At 40.1% G+C, this 24,808-nt stretch overlaps 1 protein-coding gene across 11 annotated transcripts in view; it reads right to left on the reverse strand.

Moving 5' to 3' along the window:
- opa1 (OPA1 mitochondrial dynamin like GTPase) overlaps positions 1-24,808 on the reverse strand; it is a 132,314-nt gene that overhangs the window by 35,925 nt on the left and 71,581 nt on the right. For all 11 annotated transcript variants that reach the window (XM_041212596.1, XM_041212589.1, XM_041212561.1 and 8 more), the window contains 7 exons: positions 23,388-23,553; positions 21,279-21,431; positions 18,901-19,009; positions 17,229-17,308; positions 6,552-6,692; positions 2,844-2,960; positions 1,424-1,517 (listed from right to left, as the gene is read on the reverse strand). In XM_041212596.1, coding sequence (XP_041068530.1) covers positions 1,424-1,517; positions 2,844-2,960; positions 6,552-6,692; positions 17,229-17,308; positions 18,901-19,009; positions 21,279-21,431; positions 23,388-23,553 — 860 coding nt within the window. The remainder of the gene's footprint in view (positions 1-1,423; positions 1,518-2,843; positions 2,961-6,551; positions 6,693-17,228; positions 17,309-18,900; positions 19,010-21,278; positions 21,432-23,387; positions 23,554-24,808) is intronic.

The raw sequence follows: 24,808 nt of genomic DNA on the forward strand, positions 1-24,808 counted from the left end.
GGACGAGAGCTGTACTGGGGAAGGAGGCTATCCCAGGGTGTGTGTGGGGGCACAGGTTCATCTGTGCAAGTGGCCTTAAGATGGTGAGGACTAATGAGGCAGTCTGCAGAGGAGATGAGGCCAGATGGACATGTGAGGGTGCGTGTGAGAGAATGAATGGTGATGTCACTTGAGCTGGCAGTAAGTGAGGTGCCAGTGAACATATATTGGGCTTGAGTGTGTGAGATTAGAGTGATGAAGTGGTTGTCTTACCCTAGCTGCGTGGATGAGATCATTTATCCTCTATCTGCATTGGATGGCAAACCTCTTCTGTGCATCATTGGCACTGACCACCGCTGCCACACTGGATTGGTGATGCCGCTATCCATCCTGTGGCCAAAGCAGGGCTGGAATACATCACGGGGGCTCCACGGCATTCAAATGACATTCCAGTGACGCATGACGAAGCAGTGAGGTGATGGCAAGCTGGCGATTGAGAGCCTGCCCGCCATGGAAACAGCATGTTTCCTGGGAATGCATAAATAATGTGGCGGGTTTGGGATGATAAGGCGTGAAAACCCGACCTCGGGCCTGGGGGGTACCGCACTTAGTGTAAATCTGGGAAGATTCCGCCCATTGTCTTAATTCTCCAATATAAATGCTATGCCTTAACAACTGACTCCATCTCTCTCCCTGCATGCCTGAGGCTGAACCAGGCTGTTAGGAGCCTTGCCATCATATATGGCCACCATATCAGCTACCTACCACATACTCACGTCATCACAAGGACTGCCAATTTCCATCTCTAAAACAATGCAAGAATATGCCCCACCTTAGCTCATCTGCTGTTAAATTCCTCATCCATGCCTTTGTTACCTCCCGACTCAACTGTTCCAGTGCAGTCCTGGCCAATTCCCCACATTCTACCCTCTGGAAACTTGAGATCATCCAAAACTCTACTATCTGCACCCTTACCTGCACCAAGTCCTGTGTTTGTTGACCTAAATTGGGTCCCAGTTAAGCAATGCCGTGATTTTAAAATTCTCACCCTTATTTTCAAATCTTTCCCTGGCTTTGACCCTACTCTCCTCCAGGCCCACAACTCTCTGAAATATCTGTGCTCCTCTATTCTGGTGTCTTTAGAATCCTAGATTTTAATTACTCCACCATTGGTGGGCATATCTTCAGTTGCCTGTGTCCTCAAGTTCCAAAATTTTCTTCCTAATCCTCTCTGCCTCTCTTTTCTCTTTTAAGATGTTCCTTAAAACCTGCTTCTTTGACAAAGCTTTTGTTCATCTGCCCTAATATCTCCTTACGTGGCTTGGCATCAACGACTGTGAAGTGCCTTGGGGCATTTTATTACTAAAATGTAAAATCTATGTAAAACCAGGTTGTTGTTGTTGTTACTTATGTAGATTTAATCAGAAACAGGATCTTAACTTACCTTCAGTATTTGTTAGCTGTTGTCGGAGTGTGTTTGCTGTAATAGCTAGCATTCGTTGAATGCGCCAGAACAGGATAACATTATTGCATTCCAGCTGTGGGGGGCAGGGGAGGGAATGAGAAGAGACAATATTTTGACAATCTTTTAGTCACACATATTTTTATTTCAATTTTTGTGATTACAGCCCTTAGTCCTGTGACCTTAGTCCTAGAGAATGAAACAGCGTTCCTACTGTTGGCAGTCAGTCAAATATCAAGAAGGTTAGGTACAATACTGCCAATGCAAAGCAAAAGTCTTTCAATTCTGCCCCAAATTCATAACAGAAATCCCTTTTGCACTAGCATGAAATTTTCCATTTCTCACACCACCTTCTTAAATCAAGGCTACTTACTCAATGTCAATTTGTGAACAGTTTATACGGGTTGCAACACCTATTAGTAAGTAGATTAAAACTACACTTTGGAGCCTTAAGTCTCCCATCCAGCAACATTAATCTCATCAGTCCAGGGCAAACTTAAATGTAGGCTCCAAGAGTAAAAGGTATTCATTATAAATTACTGAAAAATTGAGATACTTGCAGGAACACCAGAAGAGTAAATCGAATTCAGCTATATACACTGTTTTCCATGACTGGATACTGGTTCATTTCATTACTTTTTGAAGCAATAATATGATACTTCTGTCTCACTATAGTGGACATTTCAGTTAAAAATTTTAAATGGATTTTATAAGCATTTGGTCAGTTCTACCTTCCTTCTATTGGCATGCAAGGCTGTGCTGCAGTTGTGATTTGAACAATCTGTTCTGAGAGTAACATACAAGTGAAACCTTCAGAAAATATCTAATTATGTGTCTGAAATGCCCTGTAATACAGTACAATAAAGCTATTGTCAAAATATATATATATATATATATATATACAGTTTTTAAACCATATAAGGTAGTATTGCCAGATTTTCATGTTTTTTTATGTATCCTTTACTACTGTTACATTTGGTACTTAAGATGGACCCACTACCATCATGGATATTTTGAAAGACAGCATCCGAGAGGCAATATACAGCGGAGATAGTGAGAACTGGAAAGAAAAATAACAACTATCTGTGGGCATCGCGAACAAGACCACATTTGTTGCCCATCCTTAAATTAAACTGAGTAGTTTGCCTGGATGGCAGTTAAAAGTCAACCACATTGCTGGAGTCACATGTAGGCCAGACCAGGTAAGGATATTGATGATAGTTTCATGGTCTGAGGCTAGCTTTCAACTCCAGATTTAATTGAATTTAAATTCTACCAGCTGCCATGGTGGGATTTGAACCCTTGCCCCCAGAACATTAGCCTAGGTCTTGGGATTACTAGTCCACTGACATTCCCACTATGCCACCATCTCCCCTTTCCTTTATATTATCCCTTTTCATACCTCAGAGTCTACAAAATGCCTTTGGTAATAGTAGAAACCTCTTCTGCAAAGATTACAATGGTTCAGCGATTTCTTCAAGAAGTGTTTTCGGTAAACTTGGTGCCAAGTATCTTTAATCTAGAGAAAAAGAAAACTTAAGTCAAGGTATTTATTGAAGTCAGTAACATTTTCTAACAAGAAAACTTGGCTTTTAGTGAATGTAATAAGTTTAAGAACATTTAAGAACATTGCAAAAATTGTTTTTATCAGAATCATCCGACCACATCCAGTTCACTAAAAAGAAAGATCTTCACACAATTCTTTCTCAGTAGAAATAACTTGAGTTTATTCTGTGCAATAAAGTCTTGCCACTCGCAGGGGCTACATTTCTATAGTCTCACAAATGGCAAAATCGTGAACTTTACAATGGGAATCAATTAGATAGGTTCCAGCCATCCTAAAATTTGACATGCATCAAAGGCAATAAAGACTGTTTTAAATAAATTTAAGAAAAATCTACTGGAGAATTTGTTTAACATAGGAATAAAACAAGAACAATGCAAAATTTGCCACACTTGCAGTACGTGAGAGTGGAGGTGGAGGGAGTGGGTGAAGTGGCTGATGTGGATATTCATGTGGATAAAACAAAGTTATTTTTGACTGCTTCAGCTTTTGTTAAAGTTCTCGGTAAGGAGCAATAGCATTGTCAATCACTCTACAAAAAGAATGCTTCTTTCCATGTTTGTATCATAGTCTATCGCTTGTTTTTAAAAAATCTTCAGCTGATCTTATGAGTTTTGCCAGGAACTTGGATGTAAAATTAGCTCTCTTAGGCTCTTCTTGCTCCTGTTTAAATTCATTTAAATTTATCCCCAACAATTCCCCTTTAGAGAGTTCCCCTTGATGAGACAGAAGCAACTCTACTTCATCTGTGGCCAGGTCTTCAAATCCTTCCCTTCCAACTTGTTTTTCCAACTCATTCACACTGCAGAATCATTCACAGCCACAGGCCAAAATTTTTTTTCTCAGCAGACATTTATAGTTGATTCTCTAGTCTCATCCCATGAGCCCTATTGCTGTAAGGGTGTTGAATTCCTTCCAGCAATCATGGACGGTGGTTGAGGGTTTGTTTCCATAATGTTGAGAATGTGGTTGAAACTTCTATGTAAGCTTTGAAGGATGCGATGACACTCCACCCCCCCACCCCCAACCTGTCCACTGGCTGGATAAGTGAGGTTATATTTGAGGATAAAAACAAAATGTCAGCGTCTGGATGGCTATCTGCAAGACAGCGTGATGCCCAGGTGTATTATCGAGGATAAGCAGAACCTTGAAGGACAAGTTATTTTCCCTCAGATAAATCCTGACTTCATATAGAAACCAGTCTTCAGATATTGCTGCTGTAACTCAGGCATTGCTGTTAGCCTTCCAAACAAACCAGTTGATGAGATTTAGTTTTCCCTTTAAAGGCTCGAGGGTTTTCTGACCTACAAACCAGCCACATTGGCACATAGTAGCCTGTCCTTTGCCACCTTAAAGCCAGGTGCAGTCCTTTCTTCTTTGGAAATGCAAGTCCTATTTGGCTTTTTCTTCCAGGACTGGCCAGTTTCGTCTGCTCTGCCTGGTACCCTCTTTCCTCAATGCATTCCTGCAGTTGCACAGTAAGCTGATGCAGCCTCCCTGACCAACTTCATATTATACAGACCAAGATGTTTTTCAAAGCAATCAAACCATCCTGTACTGGCTGAAAATCCTCTGGAAGGCAGAGGAGAGGCCCCTTCAGCACCACCTTCATCATCACTATTATCACCAGTAGCACCAGCTTTACTGCTTTTTATGTGCTGGTATAATTCAAGCACCTTATTTCTAATGATTGGACTGTTAACTGGGATCCTCCTTTGCTGCAGGTGCTCTATCCACACATTTAGTAACTTCTCCATTTCTTCCAAGTGTGGATGGATCTCTCCTATTTACAAAAGTTAACCTGGCAGTACGACTCTACCAGAGAGACTAAGACTGACCCTTATTTTATCTTCAGACTTCCTAATGTATCTAATTGTAGATTCATTGACACTATTCCCTGGCCAAAATGGTAGCACTAGCACAGTTTTTCAGTTACGAAGATGGATGTTTTTTAAAAGTATATTTGGGAATATGGTGGGTGGGTGGGTGGGTGGGGGGGGGGGGTGGGGTGTATGCAATAAAACTGGGGGAGGGTTAGTAAAGATAGTTTATCTGTGGGGCAGAGAGATGAAAAGTAAAGGTGCTAAATGGATGCATTTGTAATGAGGGGCTATGGAGAAGTTACTGTATGAATAAATAGGTTGGGTTTGAAATTTGCATTATAAGTAGGAACTTGACTTTTCAGCTGTTAAGTTTCAAAGGGAGTGTAGGAGTGACAGGGGACTTTGACAACTTACAAAGGTTTCATAGGTAAACAAGGGAAGGTTATTTAATTGTATTTGACCCAAAAGTGGAGGCAATGGGAAGATACGAAAGATTTTTACATTTTGGAAAAGCTGAGTACAAAGAGGTGCTTAGAAAAATGGAGTCCACAATCAAAGAGGTAAAGGGTATTTAAGGAATGATGTTTAGTTGAGTTGTATGTCCTGACCCCAGCTCTGTGCTGAGAAAAGTTGTGAATTTGAAGCAGCAATCCAGTTTTAAGCCAGAGGAGTCTTTGTTTTCAGAGAACAGTCTGTTCCTGAACTTCAATCGTTTTTTTTCTCACAGCAGAGTGGAAGAGAGTGAGAATGTACATGGTACACTTTATTAAAGTAGCAGCTGTTTTTACCTTGGGTAATATTACTGGATTGTTATGGTCAAACATTTATAAGAGAGCTGTTGCCAAGTAGTTTATTTGTGTATTTGGACCAAGTGGGTTTTTTGGGAGACTGTTTAACTATGTCATTTTAATCTTGCGTACATAAGTTTTTTTTTCTTCTTGTTCTTGTTAATATATCTTCTAATATTAAAATCCTAGAAGTGCTATTGGGATTAGTAGATTTCCCCTTGTTTTCAGAATACAAAAAAAGTTATAATCATAAGATAAGTTTCCCTTTGGGATTTGACTTGCTCAGCAAATAATATCGGCTGCGTTTGTAAATCAACTGTCACTTCTTCGGCAAACTTTCTGAGGACATTTACTGCTTGGTTCTGACTCACTCATTTTTAAATACAGTACTGTACAGGCTTAAAGATTGCCCAGATACTGCACTGTGATCAAGAATTAAATCACAGCAACAAGGAAATCCCATGTGTTCAACAATAGCAGGCGATGGACACACAGTGCTCACTTTCTACTGCAGGAAATACGTAATGGACACCTGCTTTTTTAAATTTCATTTAAGTGTTTTCTTTTTTTCAGCATTTTTTAAAGTTGGCTTCTTTTTTTTATTTTTAACACCACAGATAAGTGAACAATTGGGTCTACAATGGGCAATTTGGTGTACTAACACCTTTGTACAGATACGCAAATTCGTGAAAGAGGAAGTGACTGGCGGGACTTTACTGTATCTTTCAGAAACAAGACTTGAAGCTACAAAGCATGTTCTTTCAAATTGTCACCACTGGATCAAAAATAAGAATCTCAAAATGACAAATAATTATCTAAATAATAATTGGTATGTAATGAAACAAATAACAAAACAGGTCAGTTCATGTATATTCTGTTTAATTTGGAAAGTAGGTGAAATATTTGAAAATGTCAATTTGGTGACATTCACTTACCAGAATGGTGTCCACATCTACACTTTTAGCTTCCAGGTTTTTACGAACTGTTGTAACTTCATCGTTAGCAAGATAAGCTGTATGTTCCTCGCTGATTTTTAACAGCCGTTCCAATTCGCTTTTGGTTTCATTTCGAACATGCTAGTGCGAAAGAAGCATTCTGTTAATTGTCACTGAAGTATAGAAATAGATTGAAGTTCTTCATTGACATATATGACTTAGTAGACAACTCAATTTACAGTGTAGCATTGAATGCTGTTTATCTAACACTATATAATCCAACAGCCAGAACATCCACCTTTAACAGTTACATTTTGTACCAAATACTGAACGACTCTTAAAATGACAACTGCAACAAAGCCAAATGCCTCATGAATGTGGCCCTGCAGGTTTTGTAATAACGCCATACAAATCTATCCAACTGTATTAACATTGTGATTTGATTGCTGACCTTCTTTCTAATAGGGAATCAAGCACCTTGTAGAGAGATAGCAAGTTGATCACTTCTGCTCTTCATAAATTATCTAGTGGATGTCAAGGAGGAGGATGGACTAACATATTCCTTGTGGAAACTTTGCTTCAGTACTGTAATAAAATGATCCATATTGTTATGACCACAGCTGATGTTAATTGCTGCACAAACCAAATCCCAGAGGGAAGCTTGGCTTATGGGCCATACCCTTTTTTTTAATTCTAAAAATGAAAATGGGACATACTGATCTCAGCAGTAAGAAGTCCAGTAACACTTATGGGACTTTAAAAATTAAAAGTAAAAAGTTTTATTAACAAAAATAACAGAAAACTTAAGCACACAAGATTACAGTTACACAGTTATCTTAGTCTTACAAAACATTTCCCCAAAAATGGTCAGACCCACGGGTAAACAGATTCCAGGCAACACACCTACCTTACAGATGTTTAACTATAAAACAAATCCAAGGCAAAGTGCTGTAGCTTCAATAAAGGCAGACCACATGACCTGTAACTCTCTTCCACCCTGCTGTGAAAATCCAAACTTCAGAATAAAACTGCTTTTTGCAGCCCAAGGCTTTTCTAACTCGACAGAACGGTTGTTTCAAACTGCATCCTCTCTCAGCCACAGCTTCAGCTGTTACATCTCGCCTCTCTCAGCTCAACAGCTCAAACCTCCCAAGCTCTCCACAATAATCCTAAAATACCTCTTTCCTCCTTTCATCTCAGGTTCCATTGTTTTCACACCTCTTTGAAACTCAAGTCCTTTCAAATATAAGATCTTTCGTGGTCCCATCTTGTCTTTGCTTTCGGGTCAATAAAATATATCCCGCCTTTTTGATTTTGAGTTTTGGAACTCCTACATGATGCAATCATGTCTCTAGTTACCTCTGACTCTCCTTTGATATTCAAATAAACTCTCCACTTATGTAAAAAAGCAAATGTTAGATCTAACCTATTCACTTGTTCCTCGAACATAACACCTGTATCCTTTTCATGTTTTACACCCCCCAGACAACCTGTCTCCTATTAATCTCTGCCCAACTTAATTAAATTAGAATAACATAATATTCCTCAAAAATATTTTAAAAATCCATTTTGCACAATATTATGATTCAACCTTTTTGTCCTTTGAGTGTCACAAATCCAATTTAACAGTTCATTGTATATGCCAGAAGACGACAGTAACTCAATAGTGGCTGATGAAACACACACTGCTGAAAGTTCTAGAAATGTCAGGAGCGACTACAGTTATTTTCCTCGGTCATGACGAGATTCACTTGATCTCTGGACTTGAGCATATCATCAAGCAAGCCACCCACTTGGACCCACATTGGCAACCATTTAGCAGATTCCTGTGGCTAAAGGTAGCAAAGTTTCTTATTAAATCCATAGTATTTTGCTATACTTAACCCATCTTGATTTCTGGAATCATCTTGTTCGCTCACTTCTGTGCCCAAATCAATGAAAGTAGCATCTGTCTTATTAAGTGACCAAAACTGTACAAAGTACTTCAGATGGGGTGACCAAAGTCTTATCGTGTAATGCAAGTCATTTTGCTTTGTATTCCATCTCCTCAATAAGGCAACTCAGGACTTATTCAGAATCAACTAATCTGGCCTATCAAATCTGCACAGTTATTTTCTCCACTAGTCACTTAGTCTAATTCACCCTGATGCTTTCCCTCCACACCCTTCCATATTCCACTTTTTCAAGCAACTATTTTATTTCTTAAAGATTCCAAACACTCTGCTTCAATGGAAAATTCCACACTCAACCACTCTTTAGCTACAGATTTTTCTGAACCTAGCCTTGCCTTAACTATCATTTTATTACAAATCTATTTTTTTCTTCTTGTGGGTGTGGGTGCCACTGGCGAGGCCAGCATTTGGTGCCCTAATTGGCCTTGAGGAACTGCCTTCTTGAACTATTGCAGTCCATCTGGTGCAGGTACTGTCACTTATAAAAAACCTTATTACTTTCTTATGTATTTTATATTTCTTTTGGTTCATTTTTAATTACCTGACTCAGAAATGCTATCTAGTTCTCTTCAAAAATTTCAAATTTGATGTTTTCCATGTTCACCAAATTCTGGTATACTCCATTCCTTCCTCCTATATGTTAGCCATGACTCAGCTGGTAGCATTCTCACCTCTGAATCAGAAGATTGTGGGCTCCAGTTCGACTCCAGGACTTGAGCCCAAAAATAAATCACGCATAAAACTTCATTCCATTCTTGTGGATGAGACATTAAATGCAAGGCCCCACCTGCCCTCTTGGGTATATGTAAAAGACCACAGAGCACTACTTCAAAGGAGAGTTAACCAGAGTGTCCTGGCCAATATTTATTGCTCAATCAACATCACAACACAGATTATCTGGTCATCACATTGCTATTTGTGGGAGCTTGCTGTGCACAAATTGACTGCCACGTTTCCTACACATGCAACAATGGCCAAACTTCAAAAAGTACTTCATTGGCTGTAAAGCATTTTGGGACATCCTGTGTTTGTGAAGGGCACTATATAAAAGTATGAATTTCTTTTTCTTCTGTTGCTTCCTTTGCTTACTTTTCCATATTTCTGTCACATTTGTTAGAACCTTCCCCCCATCACTCTCATTAACCTCCCCATGAGGATATTGGTTTTAGTCCTGTTTAGGTGTAGACTATCCTATCTGTACAACTCCTAGTCACAACACTCAAAGGATCCAAACCTTCTCTCCTACGCCACAGCTCGAATGTTGTAGTAGTAATAATAGTGAGGCTGCCAGCACTCTCAGTTATCAAAGAATAAATTGGACAGCAATGCATCCAACTTGCACAGCTAAACACAGAAATCAGGAAGCTGCTGTCCAATTTGCCTTTCATCTCCAGATACAACTGAGTGACCTGCTATAGCTTGTTGCTGTTACGTTATTAAACTAGTAATCCAGAGGCCTGGACTAATGATTCAGATACATGAGTTCAAATCTCACTAAGCCAGCTGGGAAATTTAAATTCAATCAATTAAATAAATTGAATAAAAAACTAATATCAGCTGACCACAAACATTTGTGAATTTTCATACAAACCCATATAATTCACTTATACCCTTCAGAAAAGGAAAGCTACAATTCCTACCCCTACATGTGACTCCAGACCCACAGCAACGTGGCTGACTCTTATCTGCCCTCCAAAACGGCCTAGCAGGTCACTCAGTTGTATCAAAACCACTGTGGAAAACTGTAAGAATTAACTGGAAGGACCATCCAGGGTTGATCTAACCCTGCAAAGTCCTCCTCACTAACATCTCTGGGCACAGGCCAAAATTGGCACAGCTGTCTCACAGGTTAACCAAGCAACACTAAGGCATTGTCCTACTCTCAGACTCATACTGCTTAGCCAACAGCTCAAATGTGCTATGTATGGTCCCACCAGCAAGACAGCCACCAGAGGTGGTGGCACAATGGTATATAGTTGGGAGGGAATGGACCTGGAAGTCTTCAACATTCACTCTGCAGTCTAAGCAGCCAAACATTGGGTCAAACATAGACAAGGAAATTTGATCATCACCCACTGTTCTCCCTCAGCTGATGAATCTGTGTTTCTCCATGTTCACCTCTGCTTGGAAGAAGCAATGAGGATAGCAAGGGTACAGAACGCACTGTACCAATTTTCATCACCAACAATGGCTCAGTAACACTGCTAATGACAGAATTGGATGAATCCTGAATGACTTAGCTACCAGACAGGGTCTGTGGTAGAGGGAAATGGAATACAAGGGCAAAACCTACTTCAACTCATCCTCACCAATCTACCTTTCTCAAATGCATCTATCACGACAGTATTACTTGGAGTGACAACTGCGAAGCTCTTGTAGGGGACAAAGTCCCATCTTCCCAACTTCACATCCTCCATCGTATTGTGCGACACTGATACCATGCTAAATGGGATAAATTCAGAATAGATATGGCAGTTTAAAACTGCACATCCAAGAGCCACTGTGCATCAACAGGAGCAGCAGAATTGCTTTCTACTTCAACCTGTAACCTCATGACTGGGCATATCCCTAACTCTACCATTACCACCAAGCAAGAGACCAACACTGGTTCAATGAGGAGTGCAAGAGAGTAAAGCAGGAAGTGTGCCCGGTGCACCTAAAAATGAGGTGGTGCCAACCCCTGGTAAAGGTACATACTAGCTAAACATCAAAAGCACATGCAATAGGCAGAGCTAATTCCACAATCAGCAGATCAGATCAAAGCTCTGCAGTACTGCCGTATGTCATGGACATCCCTCTCCTCAATGATGATGGTAACCAGCACGAGAGCAAAAGACAAGGTTAAGTGCTTGCAACCATTTTCAGCCAGAAGTGCCAATTGGATGATCCATCTTGACCTCCTCCCAAGGGCTGCACCATCACAATTTGATTCACTTCACATGATATCAAGAAACAGCTGAGTCCACTGGATATAGACAAGGCTATGGGCCCTAACAATATTCCAGCTGTAGTGTTGACGACCTCTGATCCAGAATTAGCCCTGTCTTTAGCCAATATGTACCAGTACAGCTATAATACTGATATCTGCCTGACAAATTGGAAAATTGCCCTATCATCAAAAGGCAGGGCAGGTCCAACCTGGCCAACTACTATTCCATCAGGCTACTTTAATCATGAGCAAAGCAATGGAAGGTGTCACATCCGTGCTGAGAATCTGCTCAGCGATGTTTAGTTTGGGTTCCCCCAGGGCCGCTGGACTCCTGACCTCATTATAGTTTGGTTCAAATATAAACAAAAGAGCAGGATTCCAGAGCCGAGTGAGGGAGACTGTTTATAACATTACAACAGGATTTGATCAACTGTGGCATTAAGGAGCCTTAGCAAAATTGAATTCAGTGGGGATCAGGGAAAAAACCCTCCTAGCTGGAGACTTACCTAGCATAAAGGAAGGTGTTGTGGATGTTAGAGGGCATTCATCTCAGCCCCAGGACATCACTGCAGGAGTTCTTCAAGGGGGTGCCCGAGACCTAACCATCTTCAGCTACTTCATTAATTTCCTCCCCACCCCCCCAACTCCCGGTCATAAAGTCAGGAGTGTGGATGCTTGTTGATGACTGCACAGTGTTGCTGATGAATTTACAACTCCTCAGAGAATGAAGCAGTCCGTGACTGCATGCAACAAGACCTGGACAACATTCAGGCTCGGACTGATAAGTAGCAAGTAACATTTGTGCCACAAAAGTGCAAAGCAATGACCATTTCCAACAAGCAATTGTCTAGCCCTACTGTTGATATACAACAGCATTACCATCACCGAACGCCCCCACATTCAACACTCTGGGGTTGCCATTGACCAGAAACTGAACTGGACCAGCCACATAAATACTGTGCCAACAAGAGCAGGTCAGAGATTAGGAATTTTGCAGCGACACATTTCCTGACTCCTAAAGCTTTTCAACCATTTACAAGGCATAACTTTGGACTGTGATTAAATTCTCTCCACTTGCTTGAATGAGAGCAGCTCCAACATCACCCAAGAAACTTAATACTATTCAGGAAGAAAGCATCCCATCCACCACCTTAAACATTCTCTGCCTGTACCACCGAAGCACCAAAGCTGCAGTGTAGTTTACAAGATACACTGCAGCAACTCACTAAGCCTCCTCTGACAGCACCTTACAAACCCACAACCACATAGAACAAGGACAATGGGTGCATGAGAACACTACCAGTTGCAAGTTTGTCAAGTCACACACCATTCTGATTTGGAAATACATCAACATCCCTTCATCTTCACTGCGTTAAAATCCTGGAACTCCCTACCTAACAGGCTTGTGGAAGTAGCTTTATCATGCAGATTGCAGTGGCTCAATAAGGTGTCTCACCACCACCTCTTCGAGGGTAATTAGAGATGTGCACTAAATGCTGGCCCTGCCCAGTGACACCCACATCCTATGAAGCAGTGAAAGAAACACTGGTGCCTCACAGAAATACACCATTCAAAGATTTGAAGGGTGTGAATGTGTAGTACTTATCCACAATACCCATTAAACGGACCAGAAAAATTAGGGCTTGTCCATTCAAGTGTAAGTCAGTGGTGCCTTAATTAATACTGGCACTGCAAATTTCTTTTTACAACTTTTAATTATTGCTGGGCGATTTAAAAAAATTATTTTACTTTTATCTCTTTATTCCATCTTTCCTTCCCTCTCTATTTTGCATTCCGCATCTGGTTTACACTAAACTAAATGGTCTAACTTGCAAATCTTTTTTAGACTCTGCATGCCCCAGTAACAATTCTTCAATCAATTGATTGAGGAGACACACTGTTACTTCCCCTTTCACACAGGTCCCAGATACCTGTAGAGGGTGTGGCGTTGCTTTAACTGTCTGATAATAGCAAATTGCACTGCAAAAGCCCACAGAAACTTTGTGGATAAGTAAAGGTGTAAAGAACAGTATGTACTTTGCAAGTGACTTCAAAATTCGGGTCACATCTCTAGTCTTACTAATTTACTTGCTAATCTGATTGTTCCTTATTTGTCCAGCAGATGGCATTGGTAGCAATCCTGAGATGTACAATTTTGACATCCTGCTTCCTTAATTTCTGAAACTCTTTCTGCAGGTCCTAAACCTTATTCTTTCCCAAGTCATTTGTTCTGGCATGAACTATTACTTCTGATACATGCCACCTGCTGCCCAAAAAGAATCTGCACTGACAGATATGAGGTAACATGCTAAATGTGAGTTCCAAATAGTAACTACAACTACTGCCCACAACTCACTACAACTGCACTCCAACTTTCATCTCTATTTCCTGGGATGCAACTATATGTTAAAGGTGCTATGACACTGGTGGCAACTGTCACCCCACCCAACCAAGTTGCTACTCTTGGAACAAATATTTAGCTAGGCAATGTCACCAGTGGACCCACCCTTCATTCTTACTCCTTTTTCTGCCTTGATATGGCAGTTTGCTTCCAACTCTCTCATTGTTTGCTTGTCTGATGACTCTTGGAATGCCTATTCCAAAAACCCTTTTACCCCTCGTATGCAATAGAGCATGATCTACAATTCCACAAGGTTTGCAAACTTTAAGCTTGAATAAATGCAGCTTTGATGAATCCTGTAAGAGAGCTTGTCTTGAATGTTCAAGCCATCAAGGAACTCTCATATTGTGAGATTTGCACAAATCACCACTGTCCTACCATTACAATTCTTTAAACTTTAGCTTAAGTTATTACAATGTTATGAAAACTACACTTGCTTCGTTGGAGAGTGGGAGACCTGGAACTCCAAGGGCAAACATGTACAGTTCTACATTTTTATGTTATTTGGGGCCAGCGCACTTGTGCAAGAAGAAAATGGCATGAAAACCCAGATCATGCAACTGGGAGCTGTGCGCCATTGAAAACAAGTGTCCCAGGCAGGGGACAGGAAGCAGGGGCAGGGAAAGATCTCAAAGGAAGAGTCCCAGACAGGGACAGGAAGAGGTGTCAGTTAAGTTAAAATGTAGGAAAAGTGTTGCAGTTAGCAGACTTTAAGTGAAGAGGGTCCAGGAGAAGTCCCGGTAAGTGAAGGCGGCTAAGCAGAAGCTCCAGTAAGTGAAGAGGGATAATCAGAAGCCCGGTAAGTGAAGAGGGCTCAGGAGAACCCCTGAAGATCCAAGAAGGCAGCAGAAGGTTGGCGACTTCATGCTGCAAGCTGCTGGAATGAAGGCACCCCTTTGGAGTAGTGTTCCGCATGGCCGAAGAGCTGAAGTTGTGCATGAGAGTTTAATGAGGTTTCACAATCCCCAAGGTTCAAGAAGTGGGTTGAGGGGGTTGAGAGTTCAAGGGTTCAAAGGTAAAGAAGAAAAACCTTACTGTTGCCTAGCAACAGTGGTGAAATGACAAGACGAAAGACAAGAGCTGAGAGGCAGATCGCTCAGTGCATGTCAGAGAGTGTAGATAGGATTTCTCAGCTCTCTAAGAAAAATTACAAAGCTAGTAGGACAGTAGTTAATTGAATAGTCAGTTATGGGACTCAGTAATGTGATCAATTTAGCGGTGTTACTGCTGAAACAGTGAGATTTAAGTGCGGTCAATTTTGGGTATCTCAGGGAGAGATAGGAGTTGGGTGAGAGGCATCAAGTGAATGCTCAATAATTCACCAGAAGAACATTTGCACATGTGCCAGTCCCAAGCAAGAAGCCTTTGTGTCAAGCTAGTGGTAACTCTTCACTGGTTTATGTGTCTGCAAAGATATTGCTGGGTAAAAAGTTATTGGGAAATTGAATCATCATCTTGTGTTTGTATTGAGATCTTTCTAACCTTTATGTCTGGTGTAATATAGTTCATTTCTGGTTGAATAAATATTTTATTCTTTGCGTTAAAAGTTCATCAGGAGATGTGTGAATTTGTTCAGTAACTTTCCTCCACGGTTTCTAAAAAAAAGTTAAGATCTATTGTAAGCAAGTCTGGGTACTAGATTTTAGTGTAACCCAACCATTTTCAGGTTAATTTAAGTTATATTCATTGTAATAAGCTAACAAGGTTGAACCTCATTTTGTGCTAGCACTGAGATAAGAAACTATTTTGATGTTGCTTACCTTTTACAACAAACTAACCCAAAACAGTACTACGAAGTAGTCACTTACTAGCAACAGATGATTGAGCAATAGTGTGCCTGAGTTAAGTTACAACTGAAGAATAAGCAATTAATAATCAGTAGTTAATTAGAAGTCACTTTGTAATTTTTGTATTTCTCCATTAGTTTTTATGAGAAAATTTAAATGCCGTAACAGCCGGGAAAGTTTTTTTTATTCATTCATTGGATGTGGGTATCACTGGCTAGGCCCATCCCTAATTGCCCTTGTTTAGAGGGAAGTTAAGAGTTAACCACATTGCTGTGGATCTGGAGTCACATGTGAGCCAGAACAGGTAAGGACAGCAGATTCCTTCCCTAAAGGACATTAGTGAGCCAGATGGGATGCTCAATGGCATAAGCCTTGGACTCCCTATCAGGAACACACACTGTCCTTGATTGTTGAGTCAGTCTGATTGAATGGGACCTCTGTAAAGACATCAAGATAAGAGACATAGCTTAAAGGAAGGCATTGTCTTAAGTTTAAGACAATTTGCGTAATTAGCTAGAACCAATGCAGCTAACTCTTATCACATTATTGACAAATTATAGACCAATTAGCCATTTCCTGCAAATTGGCTAAGGTGGACTTACATCTTTTGAGTATAAAAAAAGGGACGGGAATCATCTCTGTGTACGTTAAGTGTGGAAGAATTGGTTTAGATTTTCGGGGATAGTTGAGTATCCTAACAGCGCGAAGGTCATTTCCAATCAACTTCAGGGCAGATGAGTAGTTAGTGCTGGGACTGATTCAGTGATGGATTTCCTTCCAGTAGAAATCCCAGGAAGGTGTAGTGCTTCTCGGAGGCGGTGGCTGTATCTCTGTCAGCGTGAGGTGTTCAAGTTGCTACCCACTTCTCTTGGATTGATCACCCATTCAAAAGCATGGAGCTGGCAGAGTTTCATTGATAAGTATACTTTACCTATACTCTGTCTCTGTTAGTTAGTTGATAAGTTTCTAAAGCTCACATAATTAATAAACTTTGATACTATTTACTGATGTGGTGTCTGAGTCTTTGCTTGATGGTTATATCTCTATTGAATTCAAACAGTTTAAAAGAGCAATTTGGATTCCAATATTAGGCAGTGTACAGCTAAATTGGAACAGTTTGAAATGATAAACACCCCCTTTTATACTTGTAACACTATCAAGCCAGGTTTCACTCTGGGATCTGACTTGTCCAGTATTAAAATCAGCTGGGATCATAACGAAGTATAAATGTCCTTTTAGCATCAAATCTTGAATTTGCCAAAACTCCATCCATTAAATTACTTTCATTTTTCACTTTTCCAAAAAATATGCTGAGGAGCTAAGTAATCCAATAATGGATTGTTGGGGCTTACGCAAAGAAAAAAATACTTGTTCTCACCTTTCAAGCTCAGTAACTTCTACAAAGTATGCAATTGTGCTAAGACAATATTTAGAAGATAAAATTCATATTCTCAATATTCATCTACTTCCAACCCCTTTTAAACTCTGGAAATGCAGTGACAAGCCTGCCCTCATTCTCCGCTCAGTTGGCCCATATGCAAATAATTTCAGCTTGCAGGAAACTGGGGAATTCACATATGCTGTATGCACCAAATGTCTTTATCTCACCTGTTCTGGAGAACGTGATTTCCAGTAGAACCATCTTTCTTGCCAATCTGGTCCCACCATATCATGAATTACAGACTCAGCTATTAACAAAATGAGGAACATATGATTAGCATGATCTCTCTCACGTTTAGCTATTCTCTTTGTGTTAAATACTTTGAACATGACCTAAATGATGGCATTTTACATGATAAGAAAACATGGAGTCATTCTCGTTTGTTCTTTAAATTTAAGCTGTACGAGCAAAAATCTAAGACCACATTGGTTCTCTTCCTTTTCAAGCATAGCTGCTGCATGACCTCAAAGGAATTTTACTTCACTAACGTTCATCTCTTCATTTCCCTTTCTCAAGAAACGATTGAGCAAATATTTTATTGGGCAGATTTTATGAACCTTTAAGAAAAATTAATTTTCCTTAATTTTCAGTGTTGAAGTTACAGTAATCTCAATAGCTTTCTGGTTTTAGAAGACGCATCGGTATGAACCAAAGTGGCGTGCTGGGTTTTGCATTGGCCTTTTACTGACACAGAACAATGGCAATGATGTTCTTTTCTATTTGCTGGTTAGACTCTACTCAAGGCTCACATGAAAACAGAATAGGAGGAAGGTGAAGGAGGAAAACATTCACATTCTTTTGGCATTGGAGCAATCTTTGGAACAAGGAAAGGCTTTACCAAAAAAATGTTCATCACCTGAACAGAAAGAGTCCAAAGTTCTTGTCAATAGGATAAACAATGCAGTGAAAGAGGGTTTAAATCAATGTGCCAAAGGGAGGGTCCAGATTTGAATATATGCCATAGAATTAATGAGCCTATTGGAATAAAAGCAACAAGCTTCTCTGAAATAAATAGAGGGGAAATGGAAAGAAATAGGTTATGGTATAGTAATAAGTATCAAAACATTAAATAAGAAAACCAGGAAAAAGATAATATATAATAAAATAGAAAATATATAATAAATATATAATAAAATAGAGTCAGCTCTGAGTGAAATGTGAAACAAAACAAAATTGTAAAGTTAGAGTGTTCTAGAGGGTAATATATTGTAGCTATAATAGAAATTTGGCTTAACTTTTGAAAGAACTGGGCTGGGAGATTAATATTGCTGATTTTTAAAGGAATTCAGGAGGAGTGCCAATAAAATCTGGGGGAGGGCAGAGTGTTAATGAAGTGTTTTGTTGCATCACTGTTGTTGCAATGATGCCGCAGGAATATTGTGTTAAGACAGAATCCATGTGGTTAGAGTTAAGAAATAGGAAGCAAACCGTACAATTCTTGGTGTGGATTATAGGCCACTGAACACTAGAGTTAAAATAGAAAAGAGATCTGCAAACATGAAGCAAACATCTGGAGCCAAGGATAACTGTTCAACATTTTAAAATCCTCTCTTCTACATTTTTGCTCTTGCCTCAATCAGTATTAAATTAGATGTTCTATTTGTTTGCAGGGAATTTTGGTGTAACGTTGGATAAATGCATAAACAGAAATGCTACCATATGCACATTAATATGAATATAGGATAAGACCTTTAAAGAAATGTGTTAAAAAATATGGCCCTTTATATTTTGATGTGTTTTAGATCATAAAATCAACCAAGAAAAATATATCCTGGCTTTTAAGACAATGACGTAATTATGAATATAAGGAACTAAAGCCACATGAATTTCCGAACATACTGTCTCGAAGACGGGCTTGCAGCGTTTCCTCCAGGAAATGGATAGCCGCATCCCACTGCTGTTTGTCAGATATGGAACGATCTTCTAAAGCATTGTGCTGGATGACTCGCTACAGAAACACAAAGGCAATAATTAAATAAGGATGGGGATAGATGGCAAATCAAATCTCTTGCATTTTCAGCACGCTTACACATTCAAGATATGGTTGATATCTCAGAGTTCAAAACCAGTTCTTTCAAGAGTATAAAAGACCTGCAATTTATAAAATTTATCTACTAAAACACATTCTGTGGATGTGAAAATCTGATGCCTCTCTCCAAATTAAATCTAGAACGCATTCTACTGTTGAGAATTTTAAGAATTGTGTCAGATATATGCAAAAAGGATCATTTCTGAATTTTTATACGCATGGCAAATTGAGCTGTTTTTGCAGCTGAATATTTTACAAACTACTTTTTTATTTTATTTTCTACTTTCCCCTAGCCAGGAGGTCAAACTGCAGTTCTCAGATTCCTCTGCTTAGAGATACTGTTCTCCACTGGGTGACAAAAAGAAAGTTTTCCTGGGAAGGATCTAATTCACATTGATTCCCAAGTTACAGTACAGAACTCAGGTACCATGAGGTGGAAACTCTAGCAGCCCAACTAATCATCAACAAAATTCACCAATTGTGGGCCATTATACTTACCAATGTTACTCAAATCTGTATTTGGCAGTGCAACTTTCCTACTTGAGATACTGATCTGCCAAGTAGTGTCATATTCTCAACTAAAAATATATTTTAGGATAATTACATTTTGAATGACACAAAATAACAAATGAGATTATGTGGCACATTTAATGTTGATATTAAAAATACATTAAAGCCTTTTGATCTAAAATGTCTCCATATGAAATGAGACAAAACTTTAAATTATAAGACAGAAGTTCTGAAATAGCTATCGTTTCTTAGTCAGGATTTTTAGTTTTATATTACGGTAATAATATAATAGGAATGCTGATCATACAATTATGAAAAGTAAAAATAAAGTAAGTATACAAACTGTTAAATTAAACTTGCAATGCCACAATAATTAGAAATTCCTTGGCCGGGATTTTCCGTGCCCACTGGCATCGGGCGTGTTCATTGGCGTTAGCGGACAATATAGCGTGATCAGTTTCACGAAGGCATGAAACCAGTTTGCAATCGTCCCCTCAGCCTACTGATGGCAGGCCATGTTTCTCGCCATCGGACATCGGGAACCTCATTGTAAAACATCAGCATATCATTTTAAGGCCAGCCTGTCAGACTCATCCCCGCACCCCCCAAAGCTGGATCAGCTGTCCACATCAGCGGGGAAAACCCGCCAGCGTATTTTACAACAGCACGTAAGTGACGTGCACCTGGTAGGCTACACTTCGCTTGGGACTTCAAGGCTTGTTTGCCTACCTTGCTTCGGTCAGCAGTCGCAGTCATCAGCACCAGACTTCACAGAGAGCACATCACTTTTAGGGGAGATCATGGTAGGTCGCTGCCTACCAGATCAGCCATATGTGGGGTGACTTTTCAATGGCTGCAGGGCAAGGTCTTGCATGGGGAAGGGGGAGAAGTGGCCTCAGGCAAGGGAAGAGGCTGCAGGACAAGGTCTGTCCTGGAGAAGGAGGGTAACCTAGGGTGTGGGTGGGGGCACCTGTTGATATATGCAAGTGGCCTCAAGATGGTGAGGGCTGAGGAGGGAGTCACCAGAGGAGATGAGGCCAGATGGACAAGATGGAAAATGGGTGGTGGCAGTGAGTGAGATGCCAGTGAACGTGTGATGTGCTTGAGTGTGAGTATTTAGAGTGATGAGATGTTTGCCATACCGGCTGCTCAGAAGAGATCATTCATCCTCTATCTGTGTTGGATGGTCAAGCTCTTCTGTGAATCACTGGCACCGACCACCGCCTGCCATGCTGGATTGGTGATGCCGCTGCCCGTCCTGCGGGCAAAGCAGGGGTAGAGGACATCACGGTGGGCCTCCATGGCATTCCAATGATGCGTCATTAAACCTGGGGACTGCTGTCTTTTTGCTTTTTGTGGACATCTTCCCTGCAGTAAGTCATGAGCTGGAAGCACTGAGATGAGTGCGCGCGGCTGGACTTTAAACATGGTGCCCTGCATGATGAAGCAGAGAGGTGATGGTGGGGCGGGCAAATGAGAGCCCACTTGTCATGGAAAAGGGATGTTTCCTGGGAATGCATAAGTAATGCAGTAGGTTTGGGACGATACGGCATGAAAACCCGCCATCGAGGCCACTTAGTGCAAATCTGGGCTGATTCCGCCCCTCAATTACACCAATTTAATTCAGAGATTTTTTCTGAAGTCACAACAATTATTACAAAACCAGGAGATACTGTACCAGACTGTCTTCAGCCTGCTCATTCCATCTGTGACGTTTTATACTTTCATCTTTAACAGCTTGTTTTAGTTTGTCAAAGATGTCATCATGGTCCTTCCCTTTGTGCTCTGACATAAATCGAGCAAATTCATCCTCCAAGGTTTCCCAAGCAACCTGCAAACAAGAATGTACTAGTATAAATATGGAGACTAAAATCTTGACAAAAATCATTAATTTTGCGGTAGTTACTCAACAACTTGCATTTATACATATCACACTTGATTTACTGTCATTAACATCAATTGCACTTAATGTATTCTGTCGGATCCCTGAACAGAGGAGACATTTATATTTTGTACATATTTTAAATAAAATGCTCAAAATGAGAAAAGTATTATAGATATTGCAATAGACATTAAAACTGCAGTTAAAAAGCTTAACTAAAACACTTTGCAAATTTTGGAGAACTGTCCACTGGGTGATCAAATTAAGTCCCAATCTTCTGAGCTTTATTGAATTCAATTATTAACTCTACAAATCCCAGTTTTCATGACATTCCCTCAGGCCGCCCATCACTGGTCTCAGTCAATGGTCTAGAGAAGCAAACAGCTGATCTGAAGGGAGATGGAAAGGTGCCTCAATTGATGGATATCAGTTTCCTTCAACCTTTCCAAACATAGTATGCTTAAGGTACCAATTGCTCAATTGCTGGACATACCACATGGTGATACTAAGCCACACAGATCAGAAAGATTCAATCTGTTTCACGTGATCAGTCTTAACAGGAACACCAGTGGGAGAAAACTGGTTTTAACTTCAGCAAAGACCCCTATCTCTATCAAGAACAACTCCTATTAAAAAGATATGGCAAGGCACCAGGAGAGAACAGAATTTGCTTATCTGAGAAGGACAATACACACTGTATAGATTCACAGGAAAGCTAGTTGCTCTGTTAAGGGTGTCGTTAACTATGAACTTATACTCCTGGTTGGTTTAACGTTACTAGAGGTGGCAGGGGAATAGGGCTGGGAACAAGAACAAATAGCACAGATACATGTTGAAAGAATAGAAAGTAAGACAGCATGCAGCAGTGGCAAACAGCAAGGAAGACTATGGGCCTGAACTTCCACGGAGTGGCGATCAGCATCGGATTGCCACTCTGTGCCCAATTACTTATGCTAATTTTATTCTCAGCCCATCTCGCCTAAATTTCTAACTCAGGCCAGGTGAGATCCAGACAGTGCAATGTGTCGCTACGGCCCAGTGTCAAAATGCAGGAGAGTCAAAGGGAAGGAGGCCACACCTTCTTTTTTACAGCACTAAGTGCCATAAACCAGGTAAGTTCAAAGGTCCATTGAAGTTTAGAGGTCTTTGACAGGCCAGGGAGAAGGTAAGTTAAATGGATAGGATTTGGGAGGCAGGGCTGGGCTGGGGAGGAATTGGAGGACAGGGAAGGGTGGGTTGGAGCTTAGGAGGGGTATCGAAGGTCAAAGGGGAATTAAAGGAGAGTCCTAGAGGGTCAGGCATTGGGGTGTCCCTTGTGGGGGGTAGTTCAGGGGAAACCCCTGCAGGGTTGGGGTTGTGGTGAGTGCCCTGGAGGTTCGGGGGTGGTGCAAGGGTGGTGTGCAATAGCTACCTAGAAGTTTGAAGTGGTTTAAGTTCTTCGAACTTTTACTGGGTAACTATTGGTGTAGCCCAGTACAAAACATCTTAAGTTTGCAATTTAAACTGCATTTCGGATGGTTCCCAGTGCAAGGCAAATGCCCATGCAAACCTTACCTGGAAATCTCTGAAGGGGATTCCCCAGCGCATCTTTGGAGCACTCCCCCCACACCCAATCCGACACTGGGGAGCTCGGAATTAAGGCCCTATGTGTCAAAAATAATTTACTGCACAGGACATGCTTTGCTCTGTTAGATTGAAGCGATAAAAGTATCATACAATAGAAAGATTCTCACTCAGGGACAAATTGTGCAAAAGGGAAAAAGTTCTTTGTAAATGTATTTCCTTCAGCTCTCTTACATTATTAGTTGTTAAGCTTCAGTTTCATCCCCCAAAATAATCACTAGTTCAACTTAAATGTACGTAAGCGACACAAGAATGAGCGCACACTTGCAAGTTGATTCAAACCTCTACTGCTTTGTGAGGCAGTTGTTTGTCAGTCCATTGTTTGAGCTTGATGTCTACAGTAGTATTGAATGTGCCTGAATTCACAGATTGAGCAGCAGGAAGGTAAATGTTCTCTATCACATGTGTAGAGACTCTTTCCCACAGTTTCCGTTGTAGAATCTCTTCCCTAAAAGCAAATTAACACAGAATTCAAATAAGCCAAGTAAGATCTTTTTTTACAGTACAAAAGATTAAGGGTAAACATAGATAGATCTATAGAATATATCTATATATTAAAAATATTGTATTTCCTGTACATAAATATTACTTCCTGATGTCACAATATTTGATCACACTTTTATTATGTACGATTTTAAGTATCAAAATTTCCCATGCGGTTTTACTATATCAACTGTCAAAATATAGTTGAAGGCATTGACTGTAGGTAAGGTAACCCTGTTGGAGCAAATTTCTAAGATCTTTCTTCTAACTCTCACTAGCTGAAATTAAAAAAAATTCAACTGTCTATGAGCAAGGTCATGGGCAATTTACTCTTCATTCACACAGATTTCACTGAGACTAAAACCTAACAGTGTACCTATATTTCAAGAAAAACTAAAAAAAGAAAGCAATTATGAAAAAATTCAAATTGCTTATAACAGGTAAGTATTTCCTTTTTTTTAAAAAAGTTGTGGACTCTTAAAGCAGGTTACCTAATGAGAGTGGTAAGATAATTTTTGTGCAAGGGATTACTGCAAGATTATCATGGATTGATTTGCATCCAGGTGTAATATTCAGCCTGAAAATTAGCATACACAATTTTCAGAAAACGTTACAAAAAAAGTGTACACACAAGCTTTAAACATGCATCACTGTCCCTATAAAAGTTATTAACAGGGCATTTTAAGCAATTGCAATATCCGCATCATTATGTGGAAAGAACACTTCTCTGGATTCTCCTAACAAGATGCAGATCTAATAATTCATAACCTCTTCCCTAAAATGGAAAGAATGCAAACCCAGCATTTATACTGGAAGACCATCAATTATTTTTATAAAATCAAACAGGACATCTCTATGCTGACTAGGAGTCTCTGACTAACTGGAGGATGAGCAATAGAACCCAACAAATAGAAGGGGTGGGAGAGGTTCAGGACCAGCATTTAGATAATCTGTGCTATGATTAATCCGGTGTTAAGAGTGGACAATGCAAATAAACAAAGGATTGGTGATCCTAGGTTATGTCTGCCCTCATCTCCATGGCATTGCTTGTTTCCTCCATTTCAATGTCCTTTTCCAACAAATTTCAAGGTTTTTTCAGAGCAGCCATGGATTTAATAGCTGAATGTATTGTTTTTGAAGTGAAAAAGTGTCATCATTGTTAAAACAAAAGATAGAATTCATAACTAGAATACGGGCCAGTCTTTTAAGTATTACTTCTT

This window comes from Carcharodon carcharias, chromosome 2 (genome assembly GCF_017639515.1).
Source record: "Carcharodon carcharias isolate sCarCar2 chromosome 2, sCarCar2.pri, whole genome shotgun sequence".
NCBI lineage: Eukaryota > Metazoa > Chordata > Chondrichthyes > Lamniformes > Lamnidae > Carcharodon > Carcharodon carcharias.